The sequence below is a fragment of the Xiphophorus couchianus genome, chromosome 20 (assembly GCF_001444195.1).
Source record: "Xiphophorus couchianus chromosome 20, X_couchianus-1.0, whole genome shotgun sequence".
Lineage (NCBI taxonomy): Eukaryota > Metazoa > Chordata > Actinopteri > Cyprinodontiformes > Poeciliidae > Xiphophorus > Xiphophorus couchianus.
The window spans coordinates 16,297,001-16,324,694 of NC_040247.1; the positions used below are offsets into that span (position 1 = coordinate 16,297,001).

At 39.1% G+C, this 27,694-nt stretch overlaps 3 protein-coding genes and 1 long non-coding RNA gene across 6 annotated transcripts; 1 reads left to right on the forward strand and 3 right to left on the reverse strand.

Annotated features, from left to right (window-relative positions):
* Nucleotides 1-130: 130 nt before the first annotated feature.
* Nucleotides 131-7,390, reverse strand: slc25a34 (solute carrier family 25 member 34). Its single transcript, XM_028003068.1, has 6 exons — nucleotides 7,243-7,390; nucleotides 6,000-6,779; nucleotides 3,285-3,350; nucleotides 2,395-2,547; nucleotides 1,043-1,177; nucleotides 131-943 (listed from the first exon to the last, which is right to left on the reverse strand). Exons 2-6 carry the CDS (start codon nucleotides 6,471-6,473, stop codon nucleotides 773-775), a joined length of 999 nt encoding a protein of 332 aa, XP_027858869.1. The 5' UTR covers nucleotides 6,474-6,779; nucleotides 7,243-7,390; the 3' UTR covers nucleotides 131-772.
* Nucleotides 7,391-9,698: 2,308 nt separating this feature from the next.
* On the reverse strand, nucleotides 9,699-20,878 carry fbxo42 (F-box protein 42). Of its 3 annotated transcripts, none has more exons than XM_028002693.1 (11): nucleotides 20,768-20,878; nucleotides 17,505-17,738; nucleotides 16,346-16,622; nucleotides 16,087-16,203; nucleotides 14,675-14,809; nucleotides 14,366-14,519; nucleotides 14,145-14,255; nucleotides 12,997-13,093; nucleotides 12,826-12,882; nucleotides 11,836-11,952; nucleotides 9,699-11,283 (listed from the first exon to the last, which is right to left on the reverse strand). In XM_028002693.1, the coding sequence occupies exons 3-11, from the start codon at nucleotides 16,617-16,619 to the stop codon at nucleotides 10,240-10,242; spliced, it is 2,106 nt and encodes a 701-aa protein (XP_027858494.1). In that variant the 5' UTR covers nucleotides 16,620-16,622; nucleotides 17,505-17,738; nucleotides 20,768-20,878; the 3' UTR covers nucleotides 9,699-10,239. The 3 variants fall into 3 exon arrangements, with proteins under 3 accessions (XP_027858494.1, XP_027858493.1, XP_027858496.1); XM_028002692.1 differs by lacking the exon at nucleotides 20,768-20,878 and adding an exon at nucleotides 18,174-18,398; XM_028002695.1 differs by lacking the exon at nucleotides 20,768-20,878 and adding an exon at nucleotides 18,267-18,392.
* Nucleotides 20,804-25,735, forward strand: LOC114135416 (SUZ domain-containing protein 1). The gene is made up of 4 exons (XM_028002696.1): nucleotides 20,804-20,956; nucleotides 22,844-22,893; nucleotides 22,965-23,234; nucleotides 23,439-25,735. Exons 1-4 carry the CDS (start codon nucleotides 20,906-20,908, stop codon nucleotides 23,554-23,556), a joined length of 489 nt encoding a protein of 162 aa, XP_027858497.1. The 5' UTR covers nucleotides 20,804-20,905; the 3' UTR covers nucleotides 23,557-25,735.
* LOC114135417 (uncharacterized) lies at nucleotides 24,649-27,660 on the reverse strand. The gene is made up of 2 exons (XR_003593593.1): nucleotides 26,827-27,660; nucleotides 24,649-26,721 (listed from the first exon to the last, which is right to left on the reverse strand). It is a non-coding gene; the product is annotated as an uncharacterized LOC114135417 (long non-coding RNA).
* Nucleotides 27,661-27,694: the final 34 nt, after the last annotated feature.

A 27,694-nucleotide genomic window follows, 5' to 3' on the forward strand; every position in this document is an offset into this window, starting at 1 on the left:
TGTAATAATCAAGATTGGCGATCAAAATATAAATAGTGAAGAGATTGAAGGTTCTGGGTAATTACATCTGAAAGGAACAATAATGAAACTGTTTTTGCTCCCAGGTGTATTCAAAAGACAAAACTCAATATCATTTTTGGTAATATTTACAAAACAATATGTTTATTATGATTACTTACAACAGTTAAAGGGCCTGGAGTTCCCAGTGTTAAAAACTTTGAAGGAAATTAGATCCTCTGCTTTGCAGGATCTTTCTTCTTGCAGGAATAAACAAACAATAAACAATAAGGCAAGAGGAAAACACATGAAAATCTGACAAACACAGGAGTGCATGTGATGAAAAACAGTTTGAGTTTTAGCGAGCCTTTTTCCTTCCACTCAACCTTCTCTGTGAGCAAGAAGCCATTCTTTGTAAAACCTGATCAATGGGTTTATATTCATCATTAAACTCTTAATTAAGTGTTTGATCGTCTTCCACATCAGATGTGCAGCTAATGTTAAAAGATGCTAGTCTGAGAACATAGAGGAACAAATAATGATGGACATTCTGCTACTGGCTTTGTTTGATCATCAGTATTTGTGCAAATATCCTGAGCTTCTCTCCTTGCAGCCGATGAGCCATCATCCCCTCATGAATGAATTCATCTTTCGTTGGTTAAAAACAATCAGAAAGCAGCAGAAATGTCAAGTTTCGGATGAAATTCAGAGTCACTTGGTGACACAGTCCCTCTCAGGTCCCAGAGGCTCCTGTCCTTCAGCTCAGAGTTTTTCTCTATTTGTCTTTGACGGCTTGTTGCCTCATCAGGTCCCAGAACAGCATGCTGAGCACCGTGTGCGGGGCCAGCCGCAGGAACACGGGGCCCATGCCTTTATACAGCCCCAGGAGGCCCTCAGCTTGGCACACTTTGAGCAAACAGTCGGTGAAGCCGTGGTACAGGCGGCCCTGCGGAGCAGATCGCAACCCGGTAAGTTCCCCTTTGACCTTTGGAAGAGTTCACCCTAAAAACACACAGACATCTTCGGAGAGATCGTCCAAACTCACTTTGCAAAACTCGTCAACTGGCTGGTTGTAGAGGCGCGTGCTGATCACGTCGAACGGAGTCATGGTGATCGCCACGGCAACGCCACTGATGGAAGCAGCGATCAGCGCCGTCAGCCAAGCGTTGGCACGAAACCACTGCAACGAGAGGAGGAAACTGGTGAGAAGAATGCAACTAAGGCCTGATTCAGTTATTGATATCAATCAATCAATCAATTCGCTTATTTAGATCCAAAAAGGGAAATTTATTTACAACAAGTAATGATGACGGCCAACACTTGCACATTATTAGATAAACTCTTATCTAGTAAAACAAAGATAAGAGGATTCGTCTGAGATAAATGTCAAAAAATAAAATTAGATGCATTAAAACATGAGCTAAAAAATTAATTGGACCACAGGAATTCAACAACAAGCTTCAGTCAGGGATTAAATCTTAAATCAGTGAAACAGATCAAATAAATTGGCACATTCTGCAAATTTTGCATTTAAACCTTTTTATGTAATATTAAAAATACATTAGAAGATGGCAAGTAACAAATAATTCTTTAAAAAAATAAAAATATTAAGAGTCCTCTCCACTGAACCCCATTAAAAACCTCCTGGTTTTTCCACCAAATATTGATTTCTGAACTCCTCCTGAGTTAAAACATTAGTATTGCTGTTTCTAAATGAAAATGAACTTGTTTTCTTTGCATTATTTCAGGTATGAAAGCATTGCATCTTTTTTGTTATTTTGACATTTTCTCATGTTCAGCAAATGAAAACTAATTTTTTGCTTGTAACATCAGAGACATGTTGTCAGTAGTTCATAGAACAAAATAAAAAAATTTTATTTTACCAAAACATATAGCTATAAAAAGTAAAATCAGAGAAACTGATCATTTTAAGTTTTATTTTTTCCAGAGCTGTATTTATATATATTTATATATCAGTTGATTTGTAGCAAAGGATGAATCTGCAGCTAAAAAAAAATATTCCAGCCCTTTTTGCTTAATCTGAATGCAGAGTTGATCAGTTCATTGTTATTTTTGGATTAACCAATTAATAAATGGATAACACAGATTTCTTAAATTATTATTTTTTTTTACAGAATTTGAAGCAGGTGAAACTAAAACAGCCACTTGAAAAGTTCTGGATAGAAAATATTTAAATACAATGTTTGTTTGTTTTTATCTTAAATGCAAAATGTATGTAAATATTTTTTAGAATATGATTTTCTTTTTTGGCCTTTTTTGAACCTGTATATGCCAGTTAATGACTAATCAAACACAAATTTAGTTGATTAATTTTGATTAATTCGCTAAATTGTTTAGATGTACGGGGAGAAATGTCAGGTAATTTACTTTATGTACCTGAGAATGTGACACCCAGTCCTTGGTGGAGGTGAAGGTCGCCAGCTGAACTGCTGACCCCACCATGACCCGAGGAACTGCCCCGTTTACCCCCCTCCACAGCCCAGTCAGACCGTCTCTTCTATAGATGGTAACAAAGGCATCAGACACACCCTGAAGAAAAAGAAATGGTTAGAAATATGACGTTCTTAGCTTGTATTTAAATCAATCTCTACACTCTTATAGAGGTTTGGTCTTTATTTTGTTCTAATTAAAATGTTGAAACACAATTTTCTTTTGTTTTAACTTCACTGAAAATTACAGAATGACTTAGAGAGACAATGTAAATAAAAACATACTAAATGAAGCAGTAATGATTTTAAGGTATTTGAGTTTTATGCTAAATTACAAGTACATGAAAATTAAGTAGGATATCATGAAAAAGTTCAATATATTTGGTCATTTATTTCAGAAACTCTGTTATATAGATTCATTCAGAATAAAATGTTAAATTCAACAACAACACTACACTGTAAAAAAAGAAAATAAAAAAAATGTCTCTAATTTACGGTAAAATACCGGCCGCTGTGATTGCCAGAATTTTACAGATTTGATCATATTTACATATTTATACGGTAAAATTTGTATTAATAGAAAATTCTGGCAAACACAGCTGCTGGTATTTTACCATCAATTACCATACTTTTTTACAGTGCAGTCATGTAAAGGCACTTTAAACAATAAAATAATTTTAATCCAAACATGCATATACTCCAGTTTAAGTTCAGTTTATTATTCAAATTAGTTTAAAATTAGTTCTGTTATATTCAAAGCTTGTACCTCTATCAAAAACCTAATGAAGTTTTTTATGACAAACATTTATAAACACAATGCTCTGATATTTTTCTTACCAGATGGTTATGTTGATGACCAACAGCGATTGCATCCACAGTCTGAGCTTGCAGGTGAGTCTTCACCTGTGGAGAAACACGCAGTGCAAATCAATCAATCAATCAATCAATCTTTATTTCAGACACAAAAGAGGTCCATAGTAAAACAAAAGAAAAAGAAAACAAAAAGAAACATGACAGTCACTGAGCCACAAATAAATGATGACGCCAATGTTTCCACAATCTTGAGAAAAATCTCGCTGTACTAAAAAGTCTTAAACTTTTTTATTTCTCTGACAATTACTGAAGTGCAGACAGAATAAAGGCCTGTATGTTACACACACCTTTACAGGAACAAAACAAACACATCTGACAGTGACAAATGAGCCGCAGGCCACAAAACATTAAAATAGTCTCTTAAATACAGAGTGTAGACGACTGTAAAACTCCTCACTTTGTGTGTTTACAGTAGGACCCAGATGGGGCTGCGGCACGCATGTCTTTTGTGGCAGAAAAAGAAGAGATGTACAATTTAGTGAGCTGGACACAAACGGTATCGTCTTTCCATGACGGTGCAAAATGTTTGGTGGCTCAGAATGCATGAAGTAAAAGCTGAAGCAGAGGAACAGCAAACCGATCAGGAAAATACTCGTAACACAAACGGAGCAGATGAAAGAGGAAAGGTTGGGTTATATTAAATACTCCCTTACAGTAAATGTAATTTAAGACTCATCAAACAAACACATCCAGACAGAGCTGCTCTACGGGGACACAAATAGAACAAAGACATCTGAGAAGACCTGAGCGGACAACTCTTGTTTTGGTTTTCTCGGTCAAAAGGAGAGACCAACACCAATATATATTATATAAGTTGTATTCTGTCTTTTTTTTCTGCTAAAATATGCAGCTAAACAATTGGTGTGTATTGTGTCAAGCCTGTTAAGAACAAAAGTAGCAACAAGCCGGTCCAGGCAGAGTCATTCCTCAACTGCACATCCAGTTTTCAAAGAATCATTTCTAGCATCACAAAACCTTTTTTAGCGGTTTTTCTACTTATCCTGCAGCTAACCCAACATGTAAAAACAAGCCACACAACACTGGAGAAGATCATATTAGCCAACAGGATCGGGTTTCAGCTGTAGAGCTTTATTTTCAGCGTCACAGCTGAAAAATAAAAAAGTAAGAAAATTTAGTTATTTGTTATCATAATTAGACCCAAAAGAAGCAGATTGCTACATGCTAAGGTGTCCAAAGGTGACATCCTGCTTTGACATTAAAGTCCTAGAATATTCACAGACAGAAATGTGGTTTTCTACAGTAAGTTTGTATTTTTCCTGCTTTGAAATGGACCAAAATATGATGTCATACTTTGGTCTCAGTCAAGGCCGACAGGCTTTGATCTCCATAACTGAGGAAATATCTGCAAGAAAGTATCCACTGGACTGAACCGGGCCCTGTCTACCGTCGGAGCAACAATTAAAACATTTAAAGCAACTAAAAGTTTAGAAAACAAACTTCTGCACATGTTTTTACCATTAATGTCCATATTTATGGAGGCTGTCGTCTATTCCTGTCAGAGAATAGATACTTACCAATGTCTTTCTTAGCGCTCTGTTTTTTTCAGCTGCGTCTGCAATGTTAGTTGTTCATTAACTAATTTGGTTTTCTTTACCACATGTACATGCGTGTTGATTCTGTCTGCCTTGCACATGAGTTTTAACTTTCCATTACACACATGAGAAACATAAAAAGAGCAAGAAGAAACCGGCAACTACTCAACAAATAATTCATCAAATTAATATCTATTGTATTGATTAGATACAAGAAATCATTTTGAAACTGTATCAACATTTTTAGAAGTGCCTATGATTTCTCAAACATGTAGTAACGATTATTATTATTATTATTATTATTATTATTATTATTATTATTATATACATAGCGATATTATCTAAGTGCATGTTAAAGAGTAAAAATATTTTAATTAAATTTTCTGGTCCAAATTTATTGAAGTATTTAAAATTGTAGCTAAATTATAGATGAATAATAAAAAGTCACATTTAACGTCACTTGAGCACAAATACAGAAAGTTTTTTTGCAAATATTTCTGAATTAGCATCACTAAATCAGTGATTCCCAAAAACAATCCCAAAATCCTGGATGTTCAATGTTATTTAATTTTAATTAGCACTTAATGGATACAAAGAAATCTATTTATTAATATTTTAGTGGTTTGGTAATCAGTTTTATCAATACATTCTGGCACAACCAACGCTTTAGGCCATTCATGAAACTGATGTGGCCCAAAGTGAACATTTATTTGACACCCCTCTCTTAGAATATCTCCAAATATTTGGGATGACCAAATAAAAAAATAAAGATTATAAAACAAAACCAGAACAATCCAATTGTTTTACATTTTCTCTCATGTTGGCTGATTTTCCTTTAAGGTTTTAACCCTGCAAAACCTCACTCTGTCGACCCATGAAAGGCTGCAGAGAAGCACAGCAGTTTGAATCTTTATATAGGATGAAGTTCACTGTCTTAGAGAAAGTGCTTTTAGTCAGAGGCTTCTTCAAATTTGCTGTAATACAGACTGCTACAGGAGATCCTTCCTGCTCACAGCCATCGCCATCTACAACAAATCTTTGAAGAATTTTGAATTAATATGAGTGACAACAACATTTAATTTCCCTTTAGGATCAATAAAGTATTTTTGAACCTGGATCTACTAACCAGATAGGCGGGAGAGGCGATGAGGGCCCCCAGGGCCCCGGCCCCGGCCCCTGACAGCAGGCTGCCTCCATGAAACGCGGTGATGCCCAGAGAGTCACAGCAGGAGTAAGAGCCCAGCCTCACTCCGTTCATCACGGCCTGGTAGATGAGCCCCGCCGAGAGCCCTTTCTGGAGGCCCCGGAACCCATCTGTGCGGCCCACCACCCAGAGGGCCTGCAGGACGCCTCTGTAGTGGATCTGGTAGGACCCCCGAGCGCGGAGCTCACCCTGAAGCTGCAGACGCGTCTTCACGACCTCCAACGGATTGGTGAACACGCAGGCCGCACAGCAGGCCAGAGCACCCAGCGCAAAGTCCAGAGGGGGCCAGACGGCCGGAGGGGGCCCCAAAACACTGCGGGGGACGGCAGGAGAAGCCATCCAATGGGAGAATGCCGACTCTTTGGGGGAAGTTTCCAGCAGCTGGGCGCTGGTCATCCCTGAGTGGTCTATTCAGTGCAGAGGAAGAGGAGGGTGCAGTTTATCAGCTGCAGGGATGAATTATTGTCCGCTTTGCATGTTTGTGTCTGTTACAGAACGATACTGCGCCACTCTGCTGCCCTCTCTGTCTCACTCTTCTTCACTTCCTGGTCTGGGAGTGCACACTCAGGAGCCACCACCTCCAATCGAAAGTATTCATTATTAAGTGAACACTTCTCATGTCTGAGTTTTGGCTGGTTTACAAAAAGCCCAAGGTCGAAGCTTCACTTTTTCCCACCACATCGAGGATGACGGAAAATCCTCCTGAAATGACAAATATTCACACTGAAAAAACACAAAAATCTGAGGATTTGTGGTCTAGTTTCTAGTAAACTTGAAATAGGACCAAACTGACTTGCAAGTAACTTTTCACCAAGATATAAAAGTTTGTTTTACTAGAAAAACTATTAGTTTCACTGGAAGATTATTTAACTTATAACATGGGGAAAATATCTTACTGTAAGTGAAATAATCTGCCAGTGGAACTAGTAATTATTTATCTATATTATGGACATATTTACTCAAAACAAGCTTCTGCATCTTGCTGAAAAGTTACTAGCAGTATATAGTGTCCTATTCCAAGTGTACCAAAATATTTAAACTAGAACACTTGGTAAGATTTCTGCTCAGATCAAAACGCTTTCATCTGTTTGTCTTTCTGAACAGTAGTTCAACAGAATGCTCAAACATCTTCAACAACAGTAAAACTGGCCGGAAGTAGATTTACCTGCCGGTATGAGATACCACTTATCTCCTGTGTGTGCTGACTTTCCTCTGAGCCCCACAGACTTTAGTCTGCAGCTCCATTCTTCCTCGTCTCATTGTAAACATGTGTCCTCAGCACATTCATTGTTACAGGCTCCTCCCTCTGCCCCCCACGCCACAGCCAATGCAGGCCCAGAGCAGCCTGCCACATCACCGCTGGCCCCGGCCTGCACGAATCAGGGGCCGGAGCGGCGCTCGGCCCCAGCGCTGCTCCTATCGGAGCTCTCTGGGTAAAAGGTTAGCGTGTGGGTGAGGAGAAAGCAGGGCAGAGTCGGTCAGGTCAGTGTCAATACCAGGAGAAACCCGCTCCCAACAGTGTAATCTGGATAATCCCACCAGCAAAACAAACAAATTAACTCGTTTTATTTAGCTGCGTTTTATGAACTTCCTTCCCTGAATTGGCTTCTTTCTATTCTAATCTAGTTATTTGCGGATTTCTTTTTACGTGATTCCTTTTCTAATTTTGAAACATGTTTTCAAAGCTTGAAAGCATTTGTGATGAAACTTGATCTGAATGCTTGAAGTTTAGATGACTCGTCTTTCTCCATACTTCCTGTGGCGTGTAAAGCAGCCGCTAGATGTCGCTACTTCCCTCAGCGCAAGCAGGAGACCAGAGGCGTCCAGACTTTTTGTCATGAGAAATAAAATGGTCAAGTTGAAAACACTTGGAGCCTGAGCCAGACTTTAGAAAGGGCTTTCAGAGGCACAAGCCCAGGGCGCCAATTTTTTGAGGGACGCCACCAGATTTATTTTTTTAGTTTTAAATAGTTTTTTCTTTTTTTTAATGAATGTGTGTTTTGCAAACATTGTACTTTATGTCTTAGATCCACCCTTATAAGGTGAGTTGTAATAATATATTGGAATTTAGAAGTTTTTACAAATAAAAACAATACTCAAGTATTAAAAACTGTTCTTGAATATCATGAAGTTATTGCGTTTGATGGGGTTTTTTTTTCTTCAAGTTTAAAGCATGGGGGATCAGCCAGACTTTAGAAACAGCTGACAAGGGAAGGAGCCAAATTCTGGGGGCAGGGTTGAAGATGAGGGTACAGATGGGTTTTTTTCAAAAATTTTATAATTTCTTCTTAATGAGTGCATATTTCACAAAGATTGTACTTTATACAAGCATCATAGGCCCATATAAGGTGAGCTGTAATAATATTTCTGAAATTTTTCTGACTATAAACAATACTCAAGTACAGTATTTTATGTTTTGCAGAAAGAACATGGAGCTACTGGCCAAAGAATGTTTTAAACTTACCATCATCAGTTGGTATAATAATTCAGTTATGTTTAGGATTACCTATTAATGTATTAGAAAAATAATTTCTCTTTAGTGAACAGGGCACCAAAATGTTTTCTAGCCCAGGGCCCACATCCATGAAAATACAGCCCTGCTTGTGCTTCTCAATGAACTATGCAAAAGGTTACTGAAGAGAATAGACTAGTCATATTTTTGTAGAAAAGTGATGTATAAATCATTTTAGATCTAAAATATTATTTTTTTTAATAAAAGGAAAAACGTTGCTAATTTTTGGGTGCTAGAAGATTTTCCTCTTAGGTTCAGCAACAAGAACAAGACATCTGTATTGATCACTTTCTGTATTGATCAATTGGTAAAATAAGATAAATGCAGAAGACTGGTTAACAAATGAGAAACTATTTTTATTGAACCTAACATGTTTTATTTAAGATTTTGTCTGTGGAAATGGCGCTCTATAAAAAAAGCCTCAACTGAATTTCTTTATAAGATCAGATTTGCTCTATTCTGGCATTATGTCAGAAAATCCTCCATTTGATCTGCAATGTTATCTGTAGTTTGATTTTTTTTAAAATCATCTTGTTAAGAAATAATTCCTTTTTTTATTAACAAAAAAGAAAGTTTGCACTGTTAGTGACCTTCAGGCACAGCTTTACATGAAGAAAGGAAGAAGTTCAGTAAACAGGGAGCAGCTGCATCAACGAGGCCTTCTCGGCTTCTGATAAATATATGTAATACAATCTTTTTTGTGAATTCATACCTTACTTTTTTAAGTTAATCAGTGTCTGAAAAGTATTTAAATCCAAGACAGCGGTAGGAAGTTGTGGATCTAAATGAACTTTTTCTGTCCTTTCAGCTGTCTGCCATGTTAATTGGTTTTCTTTTCCACAAACATTTTTGTGCAGAGACAGTAATCTAATGATTCTGGTCCACCTTGCATCTGGGTTTTAACCTCCCTTCAGGTTTAAGTTTTGACCTGCTAGATTGATTTGAACCAAAGTTGTGAGCTGGAGCAGAGAAGAGCAGCAGACAGATGATGCCACCATCTCCCTGCTTTGGCAGAACATCTAATATTGTCATTACACCCAACAAAGAGACGCTTTGTTTAGTGGAAAAGCAGCTGCGTTTTCTCCACACCAGACAAGAACAAACTCTGGCACAGAGCAGACATGGAGGCCTTTATTGTTCAACTATATTTATAGTACAGTGCCACATCGCTCAGCCGCCGTCGACTCTCCGACACACAGTCAACAACTTTTAACCACCATCATGCATACAAACACACACACGCTGTTTCTATGTAAACATTGCAGACTTTGAGAGAGATAGAAAAAGCAAGGTTTTCATCAACTGGTTTCTCTCTTTTCAAGACTTCAGAAAGGGAGACACACACACTTACACACACATAAATGTTTTGCTTGGTTGTTTACCATCGGGGGGAGGGGCGATAAAAACGTCTGGTCCTCTCTAAACAAACTCGCACACAGACAATTCTCATTCAAGCAAATATTTTGTCAAAGTGTAGTTAAAGTTTTTCCTTATGGATGCGTTCGGTAGGCAGAAGGAACAATAGTGAAATTCAAGTGAAACATCTAGCACTGATAAAGTTCTTTCTTACAATCCTTCCTACGGGTAAAAGGCCTTGTGTGTTAGTTCCCTTATGTTGTTGCAGAATGTAACGTCCCATCTGGAGCTGCATTACCTTTTAGCACGTACAAAGTACAAAGCATTGGTTTTAGGGTAGTACTTAGCATTTTGTTTCTTGTCCATGAGGCCTCCGAAAATGATGAGCTCCCCCCTGCCCTGCACCACGGTGTGAAGGCTGGTCTCCGGAGGCCCCGTGACGGCCGCGGGCGTCCCGTTACCGTAAACTTTCCAGGACACGACCCCCGCAGACTTGGCCCGGGAAATGTCCAACACATACATCTGCATGGGTTTGCAGTTCAGCGACTGGTACAGCGGTTTGCCAACATTCAGGCTCTGAGGCGGGTGATGGCCGAGGCGCCGCGCTATGGGCGGGATGGCGTGTCCATCGGCTACTGCGGCTTGTGGGGGGCTGGACGAGGAGGACGGAGGGGTTCCTGAGGGGCCGGTCCCTCCTCCACCACCGCTCATGGGAGAAGCCCCCTGTGTTTGAAGGGAAGACGAAGGTGAAGATGAGGAAGATTTGTTTTTCACTGCCTCCAGGCCTCGCCGTAGGGCGGCGGGGGACACGGCTCCAGGCGGCGTGAGCGGGGAGCCAGAGGGCGGCGTGTGCAGGCCGTTAGTATTTGGGACGTCGTGGTGCAGAGCGGCGGAGGGAGGCGACTCCCAGTCGTAGTCTGTGGAGCCCGGCAGGTGAGGACGGGAGGGGGGGGAGCAGCCCTGGGCCGGGCTGGTTCGGGGCGACGGAGACGACCCGTTTATTAGGGAGGGGAGCGGAGGGAGGGGGGGGCTGTCGGGGCCTTGAGATGGAGACGGCTGCTGGGACGAGGAGGGGCTCCCGTCTCTGGCATTTCCTCTGGCTGAGGGTCGCGGTCTGAGCGTGCCCCATCGACCGTTCACACACGGAGCCTCCTCAGCGGCTCCCAGGACGACGCCGGCGGCGCCGCTTCGAACCGGGGACTGAGACCGCAGGGAAGGGGGCTCCGGGCCCAGAGGGGCGGGCGTGGCACTTATGGGGGAAGGTCGCGAGTTAAGACTTGGACTGAGGGGGGCACGGCCGGATGGAGCCTGGGAGAAAACCACGACACACTGGCCCACCTAGCAGAAACACACGAGGAAAATCACAAGTTGGAGACAAACATGAAGGAAGCTTCACGCCATCGCATATCCCACTGTTGCAGGTAAAAAATAGAGACTGTTGCCACAGGGTGTTTTGTACTGACAGTACAAATAGTTTATATCCATTAAAGCAACCAAAAATAAGAATAGTCAATAATCTACTCATGTAATTTTCAGTTTATCATTCAGGTCTGGACCGACACCGAAGTTTATGACAATGATCAACGTCATTTTACCGATGTTGTTATTTTCAGTGCTTTTATTTGATTGTGAATCAGAATTTATCAAATGCAAAAACACTTAGCTGTCTCAAAAGGCAATCGAAACCATAATCAAAAGAAATATTGTTTAATTAAAAGAATAATGTAAGATTGATTCACATTGTTGGTGACATTTAGTATTATTAGCCCTATTTTGGGGTCATTCAATGGACTGTTGACGCGTACAAAGTGGAAGTAGGAAAGCATAAAACAGCAACACGTCGGTATGAAATTAGGAGTGACTTGGTAATGAATAGGGTCGAAGACTCACTTTACAAGCTGGGTGGCACCATAACTCTGGGGCGCCATGGTCCTCGTTCTCCACCTGCAGCTGCTGCCACTTCCATGCAGGACCCTCCATGTGGAGGAGCCAGGCGTCTTTCAGAAGCTGAGAACCACAACAGGAAAGAATTTACTAAAATATGAATGTTGAGGTTCTCCAAGCTCTCCCCTCCAGGCAAGATCTTAAAATGTTACTTAAAGAAACATTAACATTCAAGTATTTTTGTGTCCTCATAATGGTATTTTGTAATGTTTTAAAAGTTTTTATTCTGAACAGCACTTTGGTCCCTTTAGGCTTTATAAGTAAAGCTATCCTTTTTTTAAAGGTCTAAAAAAATGTCTAACCAAGGACCGTTTGCAAATTAGCTTCTGGCTAGAAAACCTTCAAATAAAAAAAAAAATTTAAAAAAAGTTGCTTGTTTTTACCATGAAACATTGTTTACTGTTCTGTCCTTGATTAAATAAACTTGAGTAAAACAAAAATTAAGATTAAATTATTCATATTAAATTGATATTCATCATTTGTATTCTGAAGAGCTGCATAAAAACCTGTAGGCCAAACATGTGATAATTTCAGACAAAATTTGTCAACAGTAAAATCACATAGAGGCGGCTTCACAACGGAAACTACAGCAGATGAATGAAATGTCTCCAGCTTCTTGATCACCAGATGTAGAGGCTAAAGTCGTAGTTATGCTCCGGTTACATATGTAAATACGTCTCATGCCTTCAAAGCATTTAACGTGTTGGCGCAGCTGTTAGGCACCCCAACCACTAGAAGGCAGTTCTGAGTTAGAAATGGGAAATGTGGAAGAAGATCCACAACTTCGGTCACCATCTTTTTTTCTGTTCCTCTAGTGTTTGTGATTTTTCAAACTGCATGTTTTGTAAAATCCCCCAGTGGAAACCCATAATTGTTCTTTTGTCGTCAGTGTAAATTTGTTAGTTGGGGGAAAAAATGGATAATAAAGAAACTTACTGCATTAGGACCGCCGCAGCCTCCCAATATAAGCAAGGTCTTCTCGTCAATAACAATCTGAGAGGAAAAACAATTTGTATAGTCAATTTTCAAAATGTACACAAAATACAAAAAAGAAGTTAAATAGAAAATAAATCTATTTGATTTAAGTAAGAAAACAACCCTTCTTACTTGTGACTGGCCTCCTCGTGGGTGAGGTGATGGACCCGATGTGGGCGGTTTGGACCAGGACCACTGCTCCAGATCTAGAACCCAGACCTCATTGCTCCTGATCAGAACCAGTCAATAAATAAACAATATTAAAACAGTTGACTGCAAATGGTTTAATTTTCACTCATGAACATTATCCTTGATATTTCCAACACGATTTTGTGTAAAATTAATGAACTGATGAAATGAGAACCCATCTATAAAGAGCAAAATGTTAAATATATTTTTTATTTCCCCCAGTGAGAGACAACAAATGACATGTCTATTTTTCGACTATTTATTTCCTGTTTTACACTTGGCTGCTATTCTATATGAAGCTCGATGTGCTTCTATTTACAGTGTGAACACAACCAATTTTATTTTTTTATATAAAAATACAGATGAAAAAGATGAGTTTCATGCTAAGTTGTTAAATCTGCATTGTTTACATTACAATGTAAACAATGCAATTAGATTGCATTGATTGTAATGTAAAACATTACAATCTAAGTGCAAAAACTAGATTTACCAGGACTCTGACTTTTAGTAGTTCATTAATATTAAAGGTCTGCAACCTGTGGCTTTTGATTAGCTAAACAATAAGAAATTGTCATATTCTGAGTTTAGCTAAACAATAAGAAATTGTCATATTCTGAGTTTTTTTGTAAGTTCTTAGGAAAAATCTGCATTTAATTGCTACAATGGGCTTTTAAAAGTAACTAGTTTCAAAGATCCTTTCCCACATTTATAGAAAAGGTTCACCTCAATGTACAAGATTGTTTTTCTACATTTTGTAATAGAGGATTCATTTTGTTCTGATAACTAAAAATAGAAATCAATGTAAATTTAATTTGTTGGGTTTCATAAACCATTTTAAGAAGCAAATATTTAGAAAATATTTTTTTGCGGCTCATAGCAAGTTTTATTTGTAGCAGCGGGGGCAAGAGTCTCTATAAATGGAAAGAGTTGCCGACCCCTGAACTCCAGCTGTGAACTCCTAATGTTACTCTGATGAGATACAATATTTCTCCCCACCTACATCCTTTCACAATCAATCATAAACATTTAAATGTACATGCATACTGCTGACGTTACAGTGTATAATAGTGTAATTTATAAAATAATCATACATCTGACGTGCTCCTAACGATCCCCCGAACACTATCATGGAGTTTCCTATTACAGATGATGAGTGGCCTGCCATGGGTGGAGGTCCATGTGTCGTTACTATGCAGTTCCACCTGAAGAAATAGAAGAAAAACACAAGAGATGATAAGCAGCTTAACTAAGACATCAACTTTCCAAGGCTTTGTCTAAACCACACCCTCTGGATGACTGGACTTCCTCTTACCAGTTTTTTGAAGGTGAGTAGGTGTGGATTTCATCAAAGAACCTCTCTGGTTGGTGAAGTGGGTAAGGGCTGGGGCGCGTCCAGCCTCCAAACAGCACCAAGAGATCTTTGTGCATCACGAGAGTTGCTCCAGCTTTTGGAGACGGATAGGAGCCTGTGGGAAATAAGACGCAAATGAAACTAACATTTTGCTGAAGACGATGCTTGGCTGTTAAAAGAAAATGGGACAACAAATAAAAACATAAAAGAAAGTCTTTAAACTGAGCAACTGGTTTATAGTTTGCAATTCCTGTTCTGCTTGGTTGTTACCTGAAGCTAACGGGCGGATCCACTCTTTACTGTTTAGGTCAAGTCTCCATAGGTCATTAAAGGCAGCGTTGCAGCTACTCTGAGTGCAGCCTCCGAAAACGTACATGGATTGATTTGAGTCATAATAGCAAGCACCTGAAAAACATAAAAAAACCAAACAAGATTACTGGCACAATGTTTAAAAATAATTAGGGAACCATTGCATATAGCTCCTTGCAAAAGTATTCATCTCGCTTTTTCATATTTTGTAACATTATAAACATAAACCTATATGTGACAGACCAACAAAACGTGGTGCAGAACAGGGAAGGGAAAAAAAGTCTGAAGATTGCACTTTATACACAGCCAACTAGACTCTGATACCCACAAATAAAAAAGAAAGGAAGAAATACATAGTAACTCTGGAGGAGCTGCAGAGATCTGTCAGCTACCAGCTGAGCACGCAAAACATCGGGCCTGGAGGAAAACGTGGCAAGAAAAAGCCAAACTACTGTTTGCCACAAGCCATGTAGGAGACTCAGCAAATAACTAGATGAATCTCTGGAAAGTCCAAAAATTAACTTTCACATTCCATACTCCATGGTGCAACGTTAACACACCATGTGGTACTGATGCTTTTCTTCCAACAGGAACAAGAAAGCTGTTCCGAGTTGAATGGAAGATGGATGGAAATAGAACTGGGCGATCCAGAAAGAAAACATGTTACAGTCTCCAAAAGACTTGAAAGTGGAGCAGCAGGACAGTAATCACAATATAGCCAGAGTTACAGTGGAATGGTTTAATTTAAAACATAGTCAAATGTTAGAACCTCACAGTCTAGACATCCAAATGAGGATCTGGGACAAGACTTGAAATCTGATGTTAACAAAAGCTCTCCGTCCAATCTGACTGAGCCCAAGATATTTTCCAGAGAAGAACTATATCAGATATACATAGAAGTACATGGGGACAAAACTCAAGACAAGGCTTATAGCAACAGTGTATCTACAGAGTTGAGTAAATACAAATTCACTTCTCAAACTGTTCAGATTCTATTTGTGGTAGATTTTGAGCACCATGTGTCCTTTTTTTACCCACTTGACAAATATGTTATTTTATGTTGGATTACTAGATAAAATCTTGAAAAGAAATCCTGAGGTTTGTAGTTGTAATGTGACACAGTTTGAAAGAGGACCAGATGTATGAATATATAATTTGTGTGTTGTAAAGTCTACAAATGATATTCAGACATCATGTATTTATTTTGAAGTTAAATTTTGTTATCTCCAGTTTTTAAAACTAATAAAAGTGTCACTTCTTTATGATATGGTGACCTTGCAAAGAACTTTGGCCCCACCTTTAATTGCAGGAGTTAAGTGGGGGAAAAAAATTTTTTTGACTGGCTTCAGTGAAGTAAAGCCATGTATACTGACTGTGTGAAAAGCGCTGAGTGATGGGGGTTCCAGGATACGGATATGTCCGGCTTTCCCATTGGATATTTCCCTCCTGGACAGCTCTCAAAAACCCATGATAACACTGATAGGCAACACCTGTTCAGAAAAAAAATGAGATAAAGCAACAGAGAAAAGAAAAGCTTCCCAACTGGCAAGCACACCTTAGCGCTGTTATTTCCACATTAACCAAACATGGTGTGACACTAATCGTAATGGCATCAAAGTTTGACAAACTTACCTTTAATAAGACGATACCACTGCTTACACACAAGTGCGGCGGTCTTGTGCTCCTGGTAAGGTGAGAGGAAAGATAAAATATATTCCAGGACTTCCTCTGGCAACTCGACCATCGACCTGCCCTTCCCTTTGGCACCAGTGTCCATGTTCCCTTCCTGACTACAGGTCCCCATCTTTCCCTCCACCTCATCTCTTAACGCAGCAGTCTCTGCACCCTCATCTTCTGTATCCATGGCAACAAAGTATCCATCTTCATTGTCGGGGGAAAGGGACATTGTCTGTTGAGACACATGAAGACATGTTGATGATGTACAAAACAGTGCTCATAAACATGATTACCAAAGATCATGCAGTGATGGGTCAAAGTGTCACTTTCTCCTTTAACCTGAAGGAGATTTACCTGCTTTGTTTGGTTCTTTCTACTAAATCATAACGACGACGATGCCTTGCATTAAAGTTAAACAGATTTGCTCCTGCTGAGAAATCTTAGCGGTGTTCTGAAGGTGTGACCAGGGTGAACATTTTCTGACACAGCGTGTATGACGGCTCAATTAATCGGAGTAGTTGATTCTTCAAACTGTTCGGCTTCGTTCGTCCCAGTTTGTTCCATTAGCCACGTCTAGCTAGCTACCTTTAGCCTCCGTATAATAAATGAATCACTGGACTGCTAACGCTAACTACTTTTAAAAGCTTTTTACCGCTTCCAAAGCATTTTAAAGTTGTAATAATGTTAAGAGATTATATAGGTTACTTCATACATAAAAACACAGTTTACCAGCTGGAAACCGAACTGTTTACTTGATGAATTTAGCGGTTGATCCTGGTTTGCTAGCATATGCTAACGCTAGCTAGCCTACCAGCTGCAACCAGGCTAACAGCAGTTACATGTACCAGTTCATCTTCAACTGACAATCTTTATAACACATATTTTCCCCAAATTATACTTTTCTGGCAACTTATGAAAATCTATCAGTTCTTCGATGTCTTACCGACATGACGTCCACAGTCAGCATCAGCTAAATGCTACCTCCATTCTTGTTTCTGTATATAATCGTTGCTAATATTAGCCTCAGTAGAAGGACTGTGTATGTCAGGGTTCTCCGCTGAAATGTTGATAATTTTACTGAGTATTAGTGGTGGGGGGGAAATCCGGCTCATACCTTTGTTCCAGGTCAGTTAATTTTCAGGGTTCTGGGTGTGTATATGTCCTCCTCCACCCCGGTTATCAGCTCCGCTGGTTCCTGTGCTGCCTCCATGCAATCGCCATCTTCCGCTGTGAGAGCAGCTCCTTCCCTCAGTAGCGGAGCTCCGCTTCGGAACAGCCTCTGTAAAGGCGGGGGGATGTGTGTGGCACCAGGGGTGGGTCTCATCAGGCCCAGGCTCTGCTCTCCCAACTGTTGATCAAAGAGGAAGACATATGTAATTTATAGAGATAGATATATATGTTTATTGAAAAAACTGGTATTCAGTTTTCATGACAACGTATTATTGGCTAATTGATAGGCATCAGTCTGTTTAGTGTTTGTTGGCCCACAGAAGAATTGGAAACTCTATACAAAGATTTCTTGTTTAGACTGCAGTCTCATTCGCAATCATATTTTGGGCCACCGTTTTATAAAAGCTAAACAAGTTGATAAAGAGCCTTGACTCTTACCTAGGGATTGTTATGGAGCCTATAAAGCTGATTGTGCAAAGGAAGGTTGATTAAGTCAAAACAGAACGGGCAAACATAATCATCCTATTCAAAAGACAGTTACTCATCAGCAACGTTTCTTCACTCAAAGGCCTCTTCAGAAGCACTGAAGAGCAAAACCCATGCCATAACTCACATCCACCGCTGTAGCATCCTATCAATATTCTTTGAATCGATTACAATTGAATTGAATGGCTCCATTGTTGTGTCCTTGGGCAAGAGACTTCACCTGCCTTGCTTGCTGTTGGTAGTCAGATGGCCCATTGGCACCAGTGCCTGGCAGCCTTGCTTCTGTCAAACTGCCCTATTGTACAGCTACAATGTAGCTTACCACCAACAGTGTGTGAATGGCTTCAGTGTTTCCCAACCCTGGTCCTCAAGGCACACTGCCCTGCATGTTTTAGGTATTTCCTTGCTTCAGTCCAGCTGATTTCAATTGATGACTGATTAACAGGCATTTGTTGAACTGCAATCAGTTGAATCAGGCACATTAAAGCAGGGAAACCTCTAAAACATGTATGAGAAGGAGGGAAGAGATAATTATAAATAGAATACGAACTGGGCATAGTTTCCTAAACGGAACTCTTTTTAAGATGGGGAAACACCTTACTGGTTTATGTAGATGGTGTGATGAAGTAGAAACAGTGGAACATGTTTTGATTAAATGTAGGAAATACGAAAGTCACAGAAGATTATCAAAAACAGAACTAGGTGTTAGTAGGGAATTGAAATTTGACAAGGTGATCGATCAGCTGAATAATATTGAGGGGAAAAAGAAGATTTTTCGTTTTTTAAAAGACACTGGGATTTTTAAGAGTCTTTGAGGAGTAGGTAGTAGGAGTCAATAGAGGGCAGTAGTGCAACATAATTGGATGCAAGCTGCCGTTAAAATCTAAAGAAGAAGAAGAAGAAGAACATGTATGACAGTGTGCCTTGAGGACCAGGGTTGGGAAACACTGGGCTAAATGACAGAACAGGAAGCGCTTTGGGGTCCTCTGGTCTTAATTAAGCATTATACAAGCACAGGTCACACATTCATTACCAACCAATGCAAAGTGCATAGAAGTTTACAGAGTAACACCTGGCTGCAGGCCAGTCAGGATGCCTGTTTCTGTCATTTGCCTGGGTAAGACAGCAATTAGCAAGACATGACATCAGGATGCACACTGGGAAGAAGACAAGCTGGAAGACAAAATGAAGGCTCAGGCAATCTTCTGCTGGGAAAGGTTGTACTGAAATCTACTTCAAGGCCTCTCTGGATGATGAAGCTTCTCACCTCATGTTTAGTGTCCAACCAGCCGGAAACTAGTGTTACCCTCTTGAATCTGGGCTCTTGTTCTTTCGGTCATGATCCTTAACTCTTGATTATTTAGAAGTGTCCACATATCAAAAAACAGTAGTCCTTGCTTACCATTGTAGTGCTAACTGCTGTTAGCAATGTAGCACAATGACAATGCATTTCTCAGTATTTTCTGCACTTAAACACTGAAAGAGCATAATCACAAATTGATTTTGTACAATGAACCACCAATTTTCACTATGGTATGAGCACTGCAACCATACTGGATCCTACACTCAGGAATGCTTCGCAAACAATTTCCCTGTTGGAAGTAATTTCTGGTTACCCATAATTCTGACTTTGGTGTTGAAATAGAGCGCACAAAGGAAAATGTGTTTGTACACATAAATAAAGTGAATAAAATGGTCTAGTATCACAATCATTTGCAAATCCAAATTGTTTTCTGACTTATAACTAGAACGTGGTCAGCTCATATGTGACAGCAATACCAAATCTGGGTGCTGACTCTAGAAACAAACCAAGTTCAGCAACTGGAACTCCAAAAACCACTGGTGTAGTTGTTTTGAGCTCCTAGACTAGCTACAGTATAAAAAACAAGCTGATAACATTGTTTTATTGGTATTCTTTGCATTTAAATAACTAGGAACATACCTTAAAATAGATGTGATAGGTGTGCCACTGGTTTAGTAAGATTCAAAATGTCAGAAAAGCAAGTAAGGTGTTTATTATGGAGATGTACAAATCAGTCAGCCAATTTGTCCTGGATTACTTCTGATTGGTGGGATTTTTCAGGCCAGAAACGGAAAAATCTGAATAATAAAGCAAACTAGGAACACGTTTTGCTTAATAAATGTTTAATGTTTAATGAAGGGTTTAATGTTGTACTTTCAAGAACTTTTCTGAACTTTAGTACCACAAATAAGGCACAAGAGTACTCCCAAGTAAGTGATGTTTACATCTGTAGAGAATACGTTTTGTTTTTCATTTAACTTTTACAAAATACACAAATTTGTTTGAAAATAAAGATTTAATAGAATATTGTAATTTGCCCAAAGAAGGTCACATTTACATTATTAAGGCCTCAAAACGCTGTTTTTTCACGAAACAAGTGTAGTTGAAATATGACGCCATCTTCATTAGGTCAGCGTCATTCATGTGGCTAACTGACGTTGCAACGTCATTTCCGTTCCTCAGTCAAAACGGTTACATTAGCTTAGCGGTGGGTTTTATCCGACTGAATCTCTCCGCTGTTTGGTGAATATTTCACAATTTTTCTTTGCTGTTAAAGTGACTCAGCTTTTACCAGAGAGCGGTCCTGACGCAGAATTAAAAATAACCGGAAGTCGGGTTGAGATTGTCATTTCAGTTGAGCGTCAGGCTAACTAACACACGGCCAAATAAAGGTTTACGGATTTGTTCCTTCAGCTTACCCCAGACCAGAAAACCAAGTGAAACCTGAGTCCCCAGCACGTCTGCCCGGCCTAGCCTCACCGTCTCATGCCCTCAGCTGGGACCGGATATAGTTTTCCGGAGGAGCGAAGAGGCAGCCTGTCAGAGTCCTGCTAAACATGGAGGATGAGGAGGTAGCCGAGAGCTGGGAAGAAGCTGCGGACAGTGGGGTGAGCTGGACTAACATTTTTTTAACAAGATAGTGCTTATTTCAGGTTTACAGCAAACTAGTCACCTGGCAGAAAACAACTGGGTCACTGCAAATGTTCAGTTTCCAGCTACATAAGCAATTTATTTTTGGCCTTATTTCCTTACCCATGTTTCCTGGGTCAAGAGTTTGATTTTGCAGGCCGAATCCGTCAGGTACTGTCATAACTAAGTTTGTTGTCACCTCACTTCTACTTTTAAATTAGTAACGTTTTTTCAACATTATGGCACGGGTAAGTGGGAAAAACAGTTTGAATTATATGAAGTAACAACTTTTTCCTAAACCACGTTAGATCCGCCCATTGCGGAAATAACAGCAATGCGGTTATTATCTCACTTTTTTCATTTTCCTAAAAAGATTCTCTAATACTGGAAACTTTATGCACTATTTATCTTCCTGTTTGGAGTAACAGGCAGAGGTCTTGTTATTAAGGTAGTTTCTGAATGAATGTAATTATTTATGGTTGTGATTTTGTAGATAGAAGTTCATATCTGACCTCCATTTTATTAAAGTGGGGATATCATGCGAAATACACTTTTTTTTAGCTTCGTATCATTTTATTATGTTATTCCGTCATCTAAAAACATACTTGGAGTGTTTTTGATTCTTTCATGCATGTTTGAGAAATCCTTCAATCTCCCATGGCAACCATTCAGGGACGATGCTCCCCTCACTCAGCTCCTTCAGACTAGCGACAGCAGCAATTAGCAAACTGCACATAAGTTGAGTTTATCATAGAAACTACTTCTCAGTCCAACGTTCCTATGAGTAGCTGTAAACAACATCACGGAGGAGCATTGTGATGATGCGCTGAAGTAGGAGAGAGTAAGAGCTTCTTAACGAGACACAAGCCAATTTCATAGCGTCAAATTACGAAGTTAAATTTCTTTTAAGTTATTTTTGATGTGTGTGGCATTTTTGTAACAAACTTATTTTATAGTGCTATAAGAAAATGCATAATGCCCTCCTTTTAGAATTTTTTTATTATGTTACAATTCATTGAATTTAATTTTGAAAAACTAAATGCCTAATTTTCAGTAAAAGAAGAGATGTATTTAAGACTAAATATAAGTGTGAAGCTTTAGTTAAAATACAAAAAACATTTAACGCAGTCTGAACGATTTGACATTGAAACGTTAGAATCCTTTTTTCTTTCTCATTATAATCTCCTTGGATAGATTTTAAGTGCTAGCACTCCTGTTGGATGTCAAATTAAAAATAAATAGATAAATCTGACATTAGAAGTAATAATTCAATACTTTTGGCCAAATTTTTAATACATAAACTCTTATGATTTACTCCTAGTTTTAATGCATTTTTAAGGAAAATAATGTGTAAAATGTTAGCTGAAATTTCAAAAACCTTGTTAGTCTAGTGTAGTTTCATTATCTATATTTTTTACATGTTTCTAAATATATACTCATATCACTGTGTATATATTTGTGTTGTTCTATGGAACTTAAAATGTTTTTTTATCTTTTTGTTTTTATTAATTTTAACTCAGACTAACCACACTGTGTTTGCTGAAGAATATTTTTTCTGAAGTCAGTGTTTGTTGTAGTTTTTACTTTTTCCAGAGGTTTTTGTTGTGAAAAAGCTGAGAGTATTCATAAGTCATAGATGAGGTCAGTGTTGCTCTGTTTGCATAACTCAAACAAAAATAGCAAGAATTTATCTAAATGTCAGCTTATTCCGTTTTTAAATGCCAGCATACCTCAGCCACTGGAGGGCTTGTGTTTTACATATTATCAGTATGTACTCCTACATGATGCTTCACATGTCTCAGATCATGTATATTTAAATACAAATTTACAGGTCACCTAACTGGTAATGGTTTGTTTCCCTTTAGGAAATTGAGAGGAGACTTGAGGCAAAGCTAAAGATAAATCAGGAAGCAAAGTAAGTGACCAATCCCTAAATTACTAGATTTTTCTTTTAAGAAAAAAACTCAAGTGGTTTTATTTTCACAGGAAGACCAGTTTAAAGTCTGCTAGCTCTCCGGTGCGAACAGCGATTGTAGTCCAAGACGACTCCTTGCCGGCGGCTCCTCCGCCTCAGATTCGGATTTTAAAGCGTCCTTCCAACAACGGTACTGCTGGGAACTCTGCGTCCTCGTCTCGTCCCTCGCAGCAGATGAAGTCGCTGGCCCAACGGGAGGCAGAGTACGCAGAGGCCCGCAGGAGGATTCTGGGTAGTGCTTCTTCAGAGGAAACCCCTCAGGACAATCCAAGCCAGGACCGGTAATGCATCACATCAGTAGCAGTAAACATGCACAACATCCATCTCAATAGATTTTTATGTTACTAAAATGTTAAATTAGTGAAGTTCATCTATAAATTTTAAAATACAGAGTGATACATTTATATGAGACTTTTCTTAATTTGTATGATTATGGCTTACAGCTGGATCTCGACTGCTAAGTGTTTATCTTGTCACGTCAACAGGGCTTCTCGTATGAATGTGCAGCAGCAGCAGCCGTTGGAAATAGTTCGTCCAAACAATCATGCGATCCGTCAGCCTTCCGGTCCTGATGGCACCTCCGGCTTCCGGCTCTGCAGATAAAGTGAAGCTGCTTGCTGCGAAGAAACCGCTGCCTCTTGGTGAGAGGCGGAGCAGGGGAGAAATTAATGGGGTGTTTTGCGTGATTTCCAAAGAGCAGAGTGGTGGGATGACATCAGATTTGACTAAAATAAGGAGTTAAATTTACTTGTCCACCATCTCTCTGCTTTGCACGCTCTGATTGGATCTTTGCCTTTTGCCTTGTCTTTTCCCTCTGTTGAACCTTACAAGGCGGCTGGCCGGAGGTCAAGGATTCAAAAGCCCCTCGGTTCCTCATTGGGAACAGGCTTCAATCTCTCGCCCCACGCACCCTGTGATACTCTGATGTGCGCTCCGATTTTAAATCTGCAAAGTGTTCGTCACTTCAGGGAGAATGAGGAGAACTAGACGAGCCTTTTCTCCCTGGCGAAGCGCGGGTCACAGCTGGACTTCCACCAACAGGAAGGCCTCAGCGAGTTGAGAGGAAGTGGATCGCACAGTGCCAAGAACTGCCCGTTTAGCTGACCGAGTGCAAGGTGGTGGAACGCTGCGCTGATTGGACCTGTCGAGTGAAAGTGCACAGTGCCGAATAATGTGTCTTAGTCCTGCAGATGGTGGCTCAGAGCAGCGGGGAGGCAACCTCTGACCAAAAACCGTGATCAGAACGAAGAGTCACGAAATCTGTTTCTACAAGCAATAACAATGAAATTACTTCCTGGATTTGTTTTTTTTGTGTGTGTTTGTGTACGTTTTGTTTTAAACTGTTAACATTGTTTCTCCATGGTTTCTTTTTTGGTTTCTGTGATATAGTATTTTTAAATAAGGAGATTTGTTGACTGTTTAGAAAATAGGTTGCAATAGAAGCATTCATTTGCAATGTCGTTAATTTGATCAAGTTTGAGGAAATTGTGAATTAGGAATCAGAATTTCTGGTGTTTCATTGTTCTTGTGTGTGCTGCGTCAGCAGAAGAAGTGTTGGAGCGTTAATGGCGCCATCAGGCCCAGAAAGACGTCGAGGAAATGTCAGAGAACGTAACTTTTAATCAGCGTTCTGTGGAACGAAGCCAAATTGATCTTCCTGGTTTTGACGAAAGTCTTCCTGGCAGGTTTTTTTTCCTTTTTTTAAACGCAACAGGGTTGTTATTGTAGCGTACGCTTGTTTTCCACCGATTGAAAATGGTTTACAAAATCCATAATATGATTAAAAACTGAGGAGTTAAACGAACTGACAGCTGGCATCCCAATAATTAAACTCTAAGTTTGCCCCTTTGCAGTTTTGAACACAGTCACTTCATACACACCAAACTTCAAATCTTCATCCATCAGGGAAGCGATTTGATGATTGAAGTAACTATTTATAATTGTACTAAGAACTACTATAAGGATATGTAGTTATATGACTCCTGTAAAACAAATTATTTCTATCATATTTCATTAGAATCAATTGGCTTCAATGGTGATCAGAACCATAAATAATAGAAACTTCAGAAATTAATTGGAAATATGTTAAAGTCGATCCAAGATTTTTATCTATATCTCACTTTACAAAATGGAAGTAGGAACTGACCGAAGAGCAACTCGACCTCGAGCCTTTGAACCTTTTGTGACTTTACGCCTTAAATTAACCCGCCTAACAACAAACGCTCACAAGTGGGGTAATTTGGATTACATTTGAAGCCGTTTTAGTGCTTGTACACAGCAGGAGTTGGTTGGTTTTTTTTTTTAGAGCAAAATCACAGCCGCATTCGTTTTTTCTGCTTTGAATGCAGTTTATTCAAACCGTTTTAGACGTATCAATGTGAAGCCTCCTATCTGGAAATGGTTGCAGTTTGAGATCTACTGTCCAGCAGCTCTAGTCACTGGAATGCTTCATTTGGACGTTATTTGTTTACCTTTATGAGTTGATTTACTCTGCTTCAGACAGCATGGATCTGGACCTATCACCTTAAGCTTTAAAGGAACCACTCTCTGGGATTTGGATCAGTCATACTCTTTTAGCAGAGGTGTATGATGTTACATCGTCTGGCTTTGAGGCAGAAAGGATTTATCACTTAAAGCTGATGTGCAGTGTGATCAACTCATGATGCTTTATTGCAGATATTCACAGCCGGCTGTCTAGTTTGATGCCCATTTGATGTCATTGTTTTAAAACTTGAAGAATCCAAATGAAATCCGAATACCCTTTAATAAACATTTAAAGATACCGTCTAGAATATTTTGTCTTTTCTCTGAATTTTACTTGGAATTTATTGACAGATGTGGACTTTTTGTTTCTCAGCAAGTGGATTGGCTTTAAATTGTTGCCTTTGAAAAGAGCGGATTTATCTAGAGATGTTTCAACCACTACAGGTTCTGTTTTTGTTTTCCAATTAAACAATGAACAGTAAACAATCTTGGACTGCAATATGCCACAACACAGGCCTTGAGGCACTTTCCAAAAAAATTAAATCATGCATCCATTCCCATTAATCCCAGTTATCAAACTGCAGTCAAGTAAATTATTCAAAGTAGTTTAAAAAGTTTCTAAGGAAACCCAGCAGATCAGCATCTCGAGTAAAGATGTAAGAGATAAAAAAAAAAATAAAAAGCCTGCAGTGAAATAATCTCAATCTGAAGAAACGAACTAACATCTTTTGTGTGAGAATGAAATGTAGAGAAATAATTGTTTTGAAAACTGGTGGCAGAATAATGTGATCAACCACTATGTGCCAAAAGGACAGCGTCTCATTTTCTAAAAGCAGTTCATTGTTGGAGCATAGATAAAGTTTACTACAGTAGCTGTTAAAGTTTAAAATTTATTTACACAGCTTACACATGCAGCGCCTATGAAAAGTTTTCACTCTTTTGGATGTTTTACCCTTTGTATTGCTTTTACAATAAACCATGACCAACAAAATTTGACTTCTTTTTTTAACAGAAATGACCAAAAAAAACAACCTTTAATGTAAAAGTGAAAACTTATTTTTACATTAAACATAAAATAAAGGTTTGCATAATTATTTCAGTCAGGTTTGCACATCTGGACACTGTAAGCTTCCTCCATTCTTCCTCACTAAACGGATCAAGCTCAGTCGAATTGTTTTTCTCCTCATGGATGCGCCAGCTGGTTTCATCTGGCAAAGGTCTCGTTCTGCATCAAGCCAATTTCTCTGGAAAGGCTGCAGTCTGCTTCTCTATGGAAGCTGCCTGCTGCCAAAACAAAAATTCTAAACAAAAAAAAATGTCTGATACTTTAAATAATAATACTGTGAACAAACAACTGCTGTCCTTTAACCCAGCGGATCAGTCACACACCAGCAGAGGAGTGCTGCCACCATCATTAGCTGGCTGAGATCATCCTCTGTGGGATGAGAGCGTTTCAGCTCCCTGTAATTTGATGATGATGGTGTATTGTGTTGGTCAGAGGGTGGCGTGTCTGCAAAAGGTCAGACATGTCATTTTATGAGCTTAACACACAGCTACAGGGATGTGAAAGCAGTCATCTAAACTCTTTGCAGCATCAACAAACAGATCCAACAACAGTCACAGTACAAAAATCCTCAATAACTAACTCTGCTGCACTTTAATAGTAATATAATTTTTACTAGCAGTTTTCTAGATCAATTCAAGAACAGTTAAACAGATAAACCAGCCAGGATTTTATCTAATTTAAGCATTAGACTAGATCCTAGTTTAAGGATGTCCAGTCTTCTCTATTAAAAGTTGTAAACTTTGTAACTGATTTTAAGACCATAGTTGACATTAAAATATTCATTTTGAGGGTTAAGAATTGACTAAATATGACCCAGAATTGCACTTATTCTTAAATATAGTGGTTGTTTTGGTTCAGTATGTTGTTTTGTTTATCTCTTTTTTAAAATCATTTTATTATCTTTACTACTGATCTTTTCATTTTAATCAACTGTTAAAGGTTCTTCTAGGGATAAATGTTACGAATTAGCTGTGGCTATATACACTGTGATGCAGACATTAGATCTTTTTCATCTACAATTTTGTCTCTGTTCCTCTCAAATAAACAATAAATCAAAATAAACTAAATTTGTCCAAAGATCACAAACTTACAAATCACCACCAGTCAAAGACTTCATTAGCTGCGTTAGCTGTGGAGGAGATAAAACACCTCAAATGCCTCGAAATGATACAAAAGATCGAAAAAGGCCTT

What these genes read in the sequence shown, in the direction of transcription:
- fbxo42 (XM_028002693.1), bottom strand. Translation starts at nt 16,619, where the DNA reads ATGTCCCTTTCCCCCGACAATGAAGATGGATACTTTGTTGCCATGGAT. An exon ending in GATCCGCCCGTTAGCTTCAG is followed by an intron (nt 14,520 to 14,674) that starts GTAACAACCAAG and finishes TATTTCCCACAG; the next exon opens with GCTCCTATCCGTCTCCAAAA. An exon ending in CACGAGGAGGCCAGTCACAA is followed by an intron (nt 12,883 to 12,996) that starts GTAAGAAGGGTT and finishes TTTTCCTCTCAG; the next exon opens with ATTGTTATTGACGAGAAGAC.
- LOC114135416 (XM_028002696.1), top strand. Translation starts at nt 20,906, where the DNA reads ATGGAGGATGAGGAGGTAGCCGAGAGCTGGGAAGAAGCTGCGGACAGT. An exon ending in AAGATAAATCAGGAAGCAAA is followed by an intron (nt 22,894 to 22,964) that starts GTAAGTGACCAA and finishes TTATTTTCACAG; the next exon opens with GAAGACCAGTTTAAAGTCTG. An exon ending in GACAATCCAAGCCAGGACCG is followed by an intron (nt 23,235 to 23,438) that starts GTAATGCATCAC and finishes TCACGTCAACAG; the next exon opens with GGCTTCTCGTATGAATGTGC.
- slc25a34 (XM_028003068.1), bottom strand. Translation starts at nt 6,473, where the DNA reads ATGACCAGCGCCCAGCTGCTGGAAACTTCCCCCAAAGAGTCGGCATTC. An exon ending in TCGCCTCTCCCGCCTATCTG is followed by an intron (nt 3,351 to 5,999) that starts GTTAGTAGATCC and finishes GTTTCTCCACAG; the next exon opens with GTGAAGACTCACCTGCAAGC. An exon ending in CAGTTGACGAGTTTTGCAAA is followed by an intron (nt 944 to 1,042) that starts GTGAGTTTGGAC and finishes TCTGCTCCGCAG; the next exon opens with GGCCGCCTGTACCACGGCTT.